This window comes from Petromyzon marinus, chromosome 56 (genome assembly GCF_048934315.1).
Source record: "Petromyzon marinus isolate PM22_M1 ecotype Great Lakes invasive population chromosome 56, UKy_Petmar_22M1.pri1.0, whole genome shotgun sequence".
Taxonomy (NCBI): domain Eukaryota; kingdom Metazoa; phylum Chordata; class Hyperoartia; order Petromyzontiformes; family Petromyzontidae; genus Petromyzon; species Petromyzon marinus.
The window spans coordinates 5,695,174-5,706,636 of record NC_133722.1 but is presented as its reverse complement, the minus strand read 5'-3'; the positions used below and the strand labels follow the sequence as shown (position 1 = coordinate 5,706,636).

Below are 11,463 nucleotides of genomic sequence, written 5' to 3'. Positions count from 1 at the left end.
GTGAGTCTATGGGTCTCTATGTGTGAGTCTATGGGTCTGTGTGAGTCTATGGGTCTCTATGTGTGAGTCTATGGGTCTCTATGTGAGTCTATGGGTCTCTATGTGTGAGTCTATGGGTCTGTGTGAGTCTATGGGTCTCTAAGTGTGAGTCTATGGGTCTCTATGTGAGTCTATGGGTCTCTATGTGTGAGTCTGTGGGTCTCTATGTGTGATTCTATGGGTCTATGTGAGTCTATGGGTCTCTATGTGTGAGTCTGTGGGTCTCTATGTGTGAGTCTATGGTTCTCTATGTGTGAGTCTATGGGTCTATGTGAGTCTATGGGTCTCTATGTGTGAGTCTGTGGGTCTCTATGTGTGAGTCTATGGGTCTCTATGTGTGAGTCTATGGGTCTCTATGTGTGAGTCTATGGGTCTATGTGAGTCTGTGGGTCTCTATGTGTGAGTCTGTCGGTCTCTATGTGTGAGTCTATGGGTCTCTATGTGTGAGTCTATGGGTCTCTATGTGTGAGTCTATGGGTCTATGTGAGTCTATGGGTCTCTATGTGTGAGTCTGTGGGTCTCTATGTGTGAGTCTATGGGTCTCTATGTGTGAGTCTATGGGTCTATGTGAGTCTGTGGGTCTCTATGTGTGAGTCTGTGGGTCTCTATGTGAGTCTATGGGTCTCTATGTGTGAGTCTGTGGGTCTCTATGTGTGAGTCTATGGGTCTCAATGTGTGAGTCTATGGGTCTATGTGAGTCTGTGAGTCTCTATGTGTGAGTCTGTTGGTCTCTATGTGAGTCTATGGGTCTCTATGTGTGAGTCTGTGGGTCTCAATGTGTGAGTCTATGGGTCTCTATGTGTGAGTCTATGGGTCTCCATGTGTGAGTCTATGGGTCTATGTGAGTCTGTGGGTCTCTATGTGTGAGTCTGTGGGTCTCTATGTGTGAGTCTATGGGTCTCTGTGTGAGTCTATGGGTCTTTATGTGTGAGTCTATGGGTCTCTGTGTGAGTCTATGGGTCTCTGTGTGAGTCTATGGGTCTCTGTGTGAGTCTATGGGTCTCTGTGTGAGTCTCTGTGTGAGTCTATGGGTCTCTATGTGTGTGTATGTGGGTTCTCTATGTGTGAGTCTATGTGAGTCTGTGGGTCTCTATGTGTGAGTCTATGGGTCTATGTGAGTCTATGGGTCTCTGTGTGAGTCTATGAGTCTCTGTGTGAGATTGAGTCTCTGTGTGAGTCTATGGGTCTCTATGTGAGTCTATGGGTCTATGTGTGAGTCTATGGGTCTCTAAGAAAGCTGAATAATCAAACAAAGGACGTGGCTACGGAGATTAGCGCCACGGTGGCTAGGAGATGTTAACTCCATCGCCTGGTATACAGGAGGTCGTGGGTTCGATCCCGACCCTGATGCCTGCTGCTGCTGTATATTTGGAGTTTACGGTGTCTCTCATCATCATCACGATGGCTAGGAGATGTTAACTCCCTCGCCAGGTCTACAGGAGGTCGTGGGTTCGATCCCGACCCTGACGCCTGCTGTATATTTGGAGTTTGCGTGTCTCTCATCATCATCATCACGGTGGCTAGGAGATGTTAACTCCATTGCCCGGTATACAGGAGGTCGTGGGTTCGAAATCAACCCTGACGCCTGCTGTATATTTGTAGTTTGCGTGTCTCTCATCTTCATTACGGTGGCTAGGAGATGTTAACTACCTCGCCTGGTATACCGGAGGTCGTGGGTTCGATCTCAACCCTGACGCCTGCTGTATATTTGGAGTTTGCGGTGTCTTTCATCATCATCACGGTGGCTAGTGGATGTTAACTACCTCGCTTGGTATACAGGAGGTCGTGGGTTCGATATCAACCCTGACGCCTGCTGTATATTTGGAGTTTGCGGTGTCTTTCATCATCATCACGGTGGCTAGTAAATGTTAACTACCTCGCCAGGTATACAGGAGGTCGTGGGTTCGATCTCAACCATGACGCCTGTTGTATGTTTCGAGGTTGCGTGTCTCTCTCTCCGGGATGCTCCGGGGTCCCCCCCCCACCTCTACATTTAGAAACAACATCGGGCGTACAGTCTCAAAGTGTTTGGGCTGCTGCTGCTGCTGCTGGCGCTGTAGATTTCCGCGTGATAATAAGCCTACTTCCGTTGAGCTATCATTTGTGATGGCCAGGTCGCTTCTGAAAAAAAAAACCCCGCTACATAGCAGCTCAGCGGGGGGCCTTAAGTGGCAAGAAAAAATATAAAAACATTGTAGAGTTGCACGTTTGGTCTTGGGTCAAATTCAACGCGAACCCGCAGCGAGCGATGTGCCACGTGACTCTTACTGCACCCCCCCCCCAAACTTCACTAAAAACTTGGCCCCCCTACCCACGACTCACGACCACCTCCCCCCCAAGATTATGAAGATGCTGTACAGAAACAGGGGGGGGGGGGGTGGGGGGTGGCGAGTATTTATTTCATAGACACGAGAAGAGGGCAGCCGGCGGTGGAGTCTCCATCTCCGCTCCCCCCCTCTCCCCGCTCCCCCCTCCCCTCGCTCCCCCCTCCCCTCGCTCCCCCCTCCCTCCCACAGATGTCCGGTAACGGCGACGCGCTCGGAGGGGTCATAAAAGTGGTCACCGCACGGGAAAAAATAAAACCCGCTGCTATGAGAACAGCAGAATTAGTGTTTGTGTTTAGTTTACTGCCCTTCCCCCTAACCCACCTCCGGTAAGAAAGACGTTCGACACACGTACCGTACACCGCACCTCCGATTAGCACGGTCGGCTACGTACGGTGCGAAAGAAGTTCAACACGCGTACATTACACACGTGACCGGCACCGGGCAACACACGGGGTTGGCAGTATGTCAATCACCACACACACACGCACGGGCAATGTTTTTTTATAATTTTATTTTACAGAGTTACCGCAGCTCTTTTTTTTCAGAAGCGACATGTGCCATCACAAATGACGGCTCATCATCATCATCGTGTGGAAATGCATAAGCAGCCAAATATTCCAAACGCGTGATGTTGATTCTAAATGTGGAGAAAGGTGGGGGGGGGGGGGTAACAACCGGAGGACTCGGAGAGATATCCAGGCGACCACAAAAGACACCGCCAACTCCAAATATACAGCAGGCGTCAGTGTCGGAATCGAACCCACGACCTCCTGTATGCCAAGCGAGGTTGTTAACATCTAGCCACGGAGAGAGAGACACGCCAACTCCAAATATACAGCAGGCGTCAGGGTCAGAATCGAACCCACGACCTCCTGTATGCCGGGCGAGGTAGTCAACATCTCCTGGCCACGGTGGCACCCCAATGGAACGGAGAGCTGTTCGTGTTTAAAGCCTTCCAAGACGGAACCGCTTAACTAAAACTTGTTTTTTTAAATATCGCCAGGTAAGGCCCCACACACCTGAGCGACGCAGCTCTTTTTTCAGAAGCGACCTTGCCTAACACAAATGATAGCTCAACGGAAGTTGCTTATTATCACGTGGACATTTATAACAGCAGACACACACTCGAGAATTAACGCGTAATGTATGATTCTAAATTTGGAGGTGGGGGGAGGGGGGAAACCGGGACATCCTGGACAAAAATCCACGGGACCACGGAGAGACGCGAAAACTCAAAATATGCAGCAGGCGTCAGGGTCGAGATTGAACCCACGACCACCCGTATATCAGGCGAGGCAGTTAACATCCCACCACCGTCGGTACGGAGAGTGTGCCGAGTGGGGGACTCTCACGAGGCACTCGAGGACGTGGATTTTAAATCGCAGGCGTCCGGAATCCATCCTGGGAAGGGGATGACAACTCCCACCGGCGTTGAGACACGAGGGCCCCCCCCCCCCCACTGTGAGCCCCCCCCACCATACCTCTTCCGGGTCTAAAATATAAAAAACCCCCACAACGTTCATTTCTCCATCGTGTCATGGAAACAACAGCGACAACAAACCGCGTGTGTGTATATTTCCTTGTTTTTTTCTTTACAAAAATAAATCCACAAGCGGCCGCTCAGAGAGCAAATTCCTTCCCAGCAACACCGGGCGACTCCGCACAAGTCGCGGAGAGCCACAGCCTGGGGGGTCCACGGGTGACTTCTGTTTGCACTCCAGTCCTCCTGAGATTACATCGTTTGTGTTTGTATATATGTGTGTCTGTGTGCGTGTACGTGGGGAGCGGCGGTATAGCGGTTAGCGCGCTGCGCTACGAACCTGTCGAGTTCGATTCCCGCTCACGGCCACCAACGCCGGTGACGATTATCTGAACGGGTCTTGGGCCTCCCCCCCCTAGGTCGACTCGGCCTCAAATGAGTACCCGGGTGCGGTGGTGTAAAAACATCGCCGCTAAGGAGACAAAGGCGGCCGGGCGTGGTGCTGCTGGCCACCCAAACCCCCCTCGTGTGGTGCCAGTGTCGGCCTTCATAGGCGCAGCTACTCGCTAACAGCACTTGCCCCTACAGTCTGTTACAGGCTATACGGGAGATCTGTCTTGTGTACAATAAAATAAGACAGATTCCCCCCCCTCCCCCAACCGCGCGTATAGCCTCAACAGACTTTAGGGGCAAGTGCTGTTAGCGAGTAGCTGCGCCTATGAAGGCTACCGGCACTTGCACACGAGGGGGGTTTGGGTGGCCAGCAGCAGCACCACCGCCGGCCGCCTTTGTCTCCTTAGCGGCGATGTTTTTACTGCACACCGCACCCAGGTACTCATTTGAGGCCGAGTCGACCTAGGGGGAGGCCCCGTACCGGTTCAGACAATCGTCACCAGCGTTGGTGGCCGTGAGCGGGAATCGAACTCGGATCATAGCCGGGGTTCGTAGCGCTAACCGCGCCACCACCGCTCCCCACACAGCACACGTGCATATATAGGAGACAGTGGGGAAATTTTACACGTGACAAAAGAGAGAACCGGGCGGACACGGACTCTCACTGGCCCAAGATGTGTAACGTATAAAAAAAACAGTTATAATTTACAGCCCTTTTTTCTCGTCGTCAAATCCACTGCTGGATGAAGGCCTCCCCCCTTAGCCTCGACCATACTTCGCTGGTCGGTGCGGGTTTGCCCAAGGATGCCAGGGCCGCTGAGAGAAGGCACCTAGGGGGTTTGCAAGCGGTGTGGGTGGGGGGGGATAACGCAATGTAACAAAAACATATTTTTTCCTGGGTAGTAAGTGTTATTTTCCAATTTGTTTATGCCTCAAACGTACAGAAAATGGCTTTTATTCCCCGACCATCTTTGCTTTTGTGACCAGGACAACGATATTTTGAAATGTACCAATGAGAAAACGTGGTGCGAATTAGCGTCTTTTCGTTCACGTGGTCACAAAAGCAAAGTTTGCGGGGAATAATAATAATAGCCATTTTCTAGACTTTTTAGGCATGAGCAATTAAAAAAAAAACATAACGCTTGGCACCCAGGAACAAAAACTGTGTTACAAAGTGAAACTTGCGCAAAGTATTCCAGCCCGCGGAGGAATTTGTTTGTTTTCGTTGTTGACGTTCACGAGCAGACGCTGCATCGACGAGCGCCGTCGTTCGCCACCACGGCGCTTGCGCCAGGCTAGGTGCACGGTGACATTACAAAGACAAAGGCCCCCCCCCCCCCGCCGCCGCCCCCCTGTATAGCCTCAAGACTGTTTGGGGCAAGTGCTGTTAGCGAGCAGCACCTATAAAGGCCGGCACGGCACACGAGGGGGGTTTTGGTGGACAGCGCCACCACCTGCCGCCTCCGTCTCCCCGGTGGCTATGTTCACTGCACACCGCACCAGGTACTCATTTGAGGCCGAGTCGACCTAGGCAAAGCGTCCAGGACCGGTTCAGATATCCGTCACGCCGGCGTTGGCCGCGAGCGGGCACTCGAACTCGAGTCGCCCGGTTCGCAGCGTGCCGGGCCCGCTGCACTACCGCCCGCACACGTGGAATGTACGAATGCACGCGCGCGCAAGAGCATGTACACACACACACACAGGCCGCACAGCCAGAAGTACACACAGCGTGCGTGGCTCCTCCGCTCAGCACCCACACGGTAGGCCACAGCAGCTGACCAATCGCGGCATCCCGGCAGTTTGGAAAGCCTTCGCAACTCCACGTCGCCGGTCGGAATCCGGCACTCCCCCCCGGCCCCCCCCCCCTCCACAAATCGGCGCGCAACCTCCTGCGATAGCTCTTCCTTGTCAGCCGTCACCATCGTAGCCGTCACCGTCATCATCACCACCACTACCGTCACCACACTCATCATCATCATCGTCATCACCAATGACGTGCCAAGCATGGAGGCGCGTGGGATCGGAATCTTTGAAACTCCAACGGCCCCTCGGATGAATCGTCACGACGCGGGATCGTGGTGCGCTCCCAGAATCGATCCCCTCCGTCGTCTCGGTTTAGTCAGGGCACGGATTGGCGGTGCGGTGCAGTGCGTGGCGGTGCGGTGCGGTGCGTGGCGGTGCGGTGCGTTCCTGCGTCCTTTGGCGGAGGGTCTAACGGCACGAGGCGATTCGGCCAGATCGTTACGTGGCCCTCACCCCACACCACCCCCCCCCCTCTCCCCACACCAAAAGTTGATCGCCAATCGTTATTTCCACTGCGGGGGGAGGGGGGGGGGATATATAAAAAAAACCGTACAGCTGTTGGGCGAACGGGGTCGGTAAACGCGGACGTCACCACGGCGCCCGCGCCAGGCTAGGTGCACTCCAAGGCTACGTGAAGGCGTGGAAGGCTCGCTTGACAGGAGGTTAGCCGAACAGACCCCATGGGTTGACACGACCGAGATGGCCGGTGCACGCACGCACACACACATTGCGCATACACGCACACACACACCTTGCACACACACACACACTTGCGCGCACACACACACACACCTTGCGCGCACACACACACACACCTTGCGCGCACACACACACACACACCTTGCGCGCACACACACACACACACCTTGCGCGCACACACACACACACCTTGCGCGCACACACACACACACCTTGCGTGCACACACACACACACCTTGCGCGCACACACACACCTTGCGCACACACACACACCTTGCGCACACACACACACACACCTTGTGCACACACACACACACACCTTGCGCACACACACACACACACCTTGCGACACACACACACACACCTTGCACACACACACACACACCTTGCACACACACACACACACCTTGCGCACACACACACACACACCTTGCGCACACACACACACCTTGCGCACACACACACACACACACACCTTGCGCACACACACACACACACCTTGCGCACACACACACACACACCTTGCGCACACACACACACACACCTTGCACACACACACACACACCTTGCGCACACACACACACACACACCTTGCACACACACACACACACCTTGCGCCCGCGCGTGCCAGGGCAGTCCGATTTGGTTCAACACCACAGCAGTGACACACCGTGTTGCAGGGGCAGTTGGTTAAGGGACCCCGCCCCCCCCGGATGCCAAAATAAAATTCATCCGCAAATCTATTCCGCCAAGACCGCACGTAAAACACAAACACCACCACCCACCCCCTCCACTGCTGGACGACGGCCTCGCCCACGCCACTGCTGTAGACGAACCGTGGGGGGGGGGGGGGGTGGGGGGTCATCCGACCAGAGCTCCCAACGCAGGCCTTGCAGGTGTTGGCGGAGGTGGAGGGGCGTTGGGGTGCGCGCGGAACCTGCAAGTTCGACAAACGGAGATTTTTTTCCGTTCAACACGTAGGCTTTTCGCGACCAATATCATCCGTAACAGGTTTTTTTCTGGGTTCGATCGCGTAAATATTTACGCGAAAAAAAATAAAACCTCCTACGGGAGAGATTTTTTTCCCCCGGAGGAACGTGGCATTGACGGCGCTCGCCCGGGACTGCCAAACGGACTTCCGAGCGCGCGACCGGTCACGGCGTCGACGTCGCAATCGCTTCGTCATCGTCCTCCGTGCCAGACCGCATCCTCCTCCACCGCATCTTCCTCGTCCTCCACCTCGTGTGCTCCTTCCTGGTTCGCGTTGCTCCATTCCCTGAGTGTTGTCGATTAATAATTCTCATCATTGATTACGAATCATCATCGAACGTGTTGTTGTTGTTGTTGTTTTCAGAACGTAGAAATGTTCGTGCACCCCCCTCCCCCTCCAAGGCCGGCCGGTTGGCCGGCCGCCGCCCCCCCCCCCCCCCCTGCTCCCGGGGGTTCCCGTGCTAGCGATCGGCGGAGTGCTGGCGCAGCATGCAGCCGGGAGGCTCCATCTCCTCCGGTGCGTCCCCCGCCGAGCCCTGCCCAGCGTCCCGCGCCGAGCCTTGGGCCGGCTCGGGCGCGAGGTGGACAGTCCGCGGCGGGCGCAGGAGGCTGATGGGACAGAAGGCCGTGTCGCTCTTGATGACGAAGTTCACTTTGTTTTTGTCCGGGCAGAAGATCGAGGGAATCTCCTTGTGCTGCCTGAACACGGCGAGGGGTGGGGGAGGGGAGTAGTGGTGGGGGGAGGGGGGGGAGGCAGCACACACGGAGGAGATGATGTCAGCGTAACGGTCATCATCACCGCGGACGAGGTCACACCTCGTTACCATCGTACGCAACGAGTCATTTTCGCGAATCGGCCACATCGGCAGCCATTATCAAATCCACTGCTAGATGAAGGTGCGAGTACGTACGGTGTGTGTACTGTGTGTGTACTGTGTGTGTACTGTGTGTGTGTACTGTATGTGTGTACTGTATGTGTGTACTGTGTTTGTGTACTGTATGTGTGTACTGTATGTGTGTACTGTGTTTGTGTACTCTCTCTGTAAACTGGACTCCCACGGTCAGGGGGTCGCGGGCAGGCAAGACAACAAGAGGAGACATTTTTTTTATTATTTTCGAATTTCCACAGCCGCCACTGCAGTCCCCTTAAAGAGGCACCGCACGCGGCTCCGGAGCCGCAGTGCCGCCGACCCCCTGGGGTCACGGCGGAGCAGGGCAGCGCCGACCGACGGTTCGGGGCGGGAGCAGGGCCGCGCCGACCGACGGTTCGGGGCGGGAGCAGGGCCGCGCCGACCGACGGTTCGGGGCGGGAGCAGGGCCGCGCCGACCGACGGTTCGGGGCGGGAGCAGGGCCACGCCGACCGACGGTTCGGGGCGGGAGCAGGGCCGCGCCGACCGACGGTTCGGGGCGGGAGCAGGGCCGCGCCGACCAACGGTTCGGGGCGGGAGCAGGGCAGCGCCGACTGACGGTTCGGGGCGGGAGCAGGGCCGCGCCGACCGACGGTTCGGGGCGGGAGCAGGGCAGCGCCGACCGACGGTTCGGGGCGGGAGCAGGGCAGCGCCGACCGACGGTTCGGGGCGGGAGCAGGGCAGCGCCGACCGACGGTTCGGGGCGGGAGCAGGGCCGCGCCGACCGACGGACGCCCGTCTAAGTGTGTGGCTGGGCGAGCGCGAGGGCCGCGCCCTGCAAACGCCGCGGCCACGGGCACGGAACGTCAGGGGCGGCCCGCAACCGCCATTGACCTCCACGTGACCCCTCCCCCGACCCCTCCCCCCCCAAACCCGCCCCCCTCCCCCCTCCCCCCGCCCCTGCAAAGTGCACACTTCCCTTCCGCAAGGACATTTTATCTCCCGTCGTTCCGCACCGCAACCCGGCCCAGTGTCACGGCTCACGCTTCCCCAATGCCAGACATCCATCCAGCCAGACCCCCCTCTCTGTCTACCGATCGTCGTCATCGTCGTAATAACACGGCGACGGGGGGGGAGTGGTGGCGCAGCGGTTAACGAGCACACAGCGCAATGGCGACCTGCGGAGTGGGTCCGTGCGAACCCATCCATGTGGCCCTTTTGAGTGTTGACCTCACGACGACCTCCGGATCACCTGGACGTTACCTACGCCGCGACTTGCGATCATTATCACCGGATGGTTGTGTCTGCATTGTATCTACAGCGTGAGCGTCATTATTATTATTACGCGTATCGTATTCACTGCATTTCTATTGGATTGAATTTGTACTTTGTGAGCGTGGCTTACAATTGATTTTGTTATACGTACGGTGAGATGTTAACTACCTCGCCTGATATACAGGAGGTCGTGGGTTTGCAGTTTTGCATGCATATATTTGGAGTTTGCATGTTCTCTCCCATGTGGGTCACGTGGATTTTTTCCGCCGGCACATCTGGTTTTTCTCTCCACATTTATAGAATCGACGTCACGCGTTCGGAGCAATTTGGCCGCACTAGATCGAGGCGCGAGCCCACTTCGACGAGCTCGCATTTGTGATGGCCAGGTCGCTGCTGAAAAAGAGCTACACCACAACACAGCTCTTTACACCTGGTGAAATAAAAAATAAAATAAAAAAAAAAGATTGTTTTACGAGTTCAGTTTTTAGATTTCCGAAGATGACAAAAGGCGCTCGATGAAAGTCGACATCGCCGTCGCGGCGAGCACCACCACGACCCATCTCCACCGCGGCGGTGGCGCCAATCCCCTGGCTCATCCGGCACCACGGGCGGGGGGTGGCGGTGGGGGGCAGGGGGGCAACTCTTGGCACGACCGAGGGAGAAACGCCGCCGCCGCCGCCACCGTCACCGTCACCGTCACCGCGCCATGCCCGGCGGTTGCCGCGCGTCCGCCGTTACAGCGTGGAGCGCGGTGAAAAACACCGGGGGGGGGGGGGGGGGGGGGAGGCGATGGTGACAAACGATCGATGCGGAACGCATTGTACCCGCGTGCTTGAGATTTAAATAAATTACCCGGTTTTGTTAGTTTTGTTATTTTTTTCTGGCTCTGGGGTCCGCCCAGCAATCAGGGCCGCTCTTCCTCTGCCCGGAAGAGCGGTGGGGGGGTGGGGGTGGGGGAGGGTTCAGGGCGAGCGGTCATGTACGTACGCATGCTGAACTCCTTTCGCACCGTACAGTGTCGCCAACCGTGCTAATATCGGAGGTGCGGGGTGGGAGAGAGACGGCAAACTGAAGACAAGAAGCAGTTCCGTAAAGAAATGAGTCGGTCAACCTCGAAGCGCTTCCCGCTCCCAGTGGCTTCCCCCTGATTACTGCAAGGAAGAGCATTTCTAGAGCGGCAGAAGGGGCGCACCAAGGCAGCGCCGCGATGCGGTGACCAGCGTCTTTGTTTCGACGGCAAGCGGGCCAAGAGCCGCTGGCCGCGGGGATGACCGGAGTATGCGCGACGACGGTTTGCGGCTCCTTGCACGAGTTCCTGCTCGCATTAAGCGCGGTGAGAGAGGGGATTGCCCTCTGGCCATGGGAATGTGGAGTTTCCGGCGGTCACTCTCCCGCGCCGGTGGAGGGCCCGCTCGAGTCGGAGACAAAACACCGAGCCGGGGGTGTAAAATGCACTATTCCTATAGCGGGGGGCCAATGTGGTACCTAGTCTATTGACCCCAGGAGAATGATGAGTCAAACCCTCGCAAACAGGACTCAATTCATGATAGAGGTTATTTTGGGTTAGGCCGCGTAAATATATAAATGTGTCGTCAAAACCCGCCACCA

The 11,463-nt window shown here is 56.3% G+C and overlaps 1 protein-coding gene across 7 annotated transcripts in view; it reads right to left on the bottom strand.

Moving 5' to 3' along the window:
* Positions 1–2,857: 2,857 nt before the first annotated feature.
* The window catches only part of LOC116954678 (uncharacterized), a 51,616-nt gene continuing 43,010 nt past the window's right edge, over positions 2,858–11,463 (bottom strand). For 6 of the 7 annotated variants that reach the window (XM_076052503.1, XM_076052505.1, XM_076052506.1 and 3 more), the window contains exon 8: positions 2,858–8,430. In XM_076052503.1, coding sequence (XP_075908618.1) covers positions 8,193–8,430 — 238 coding nt within the window. In that variant the 3' untranslated portion in view covers positions 2,858–8,192. The remainder of the gene's footprint in view (positions 8,431–11,463) is intronic. The other variant, XR_012929684.1, reaches the window with a different exon arrangement.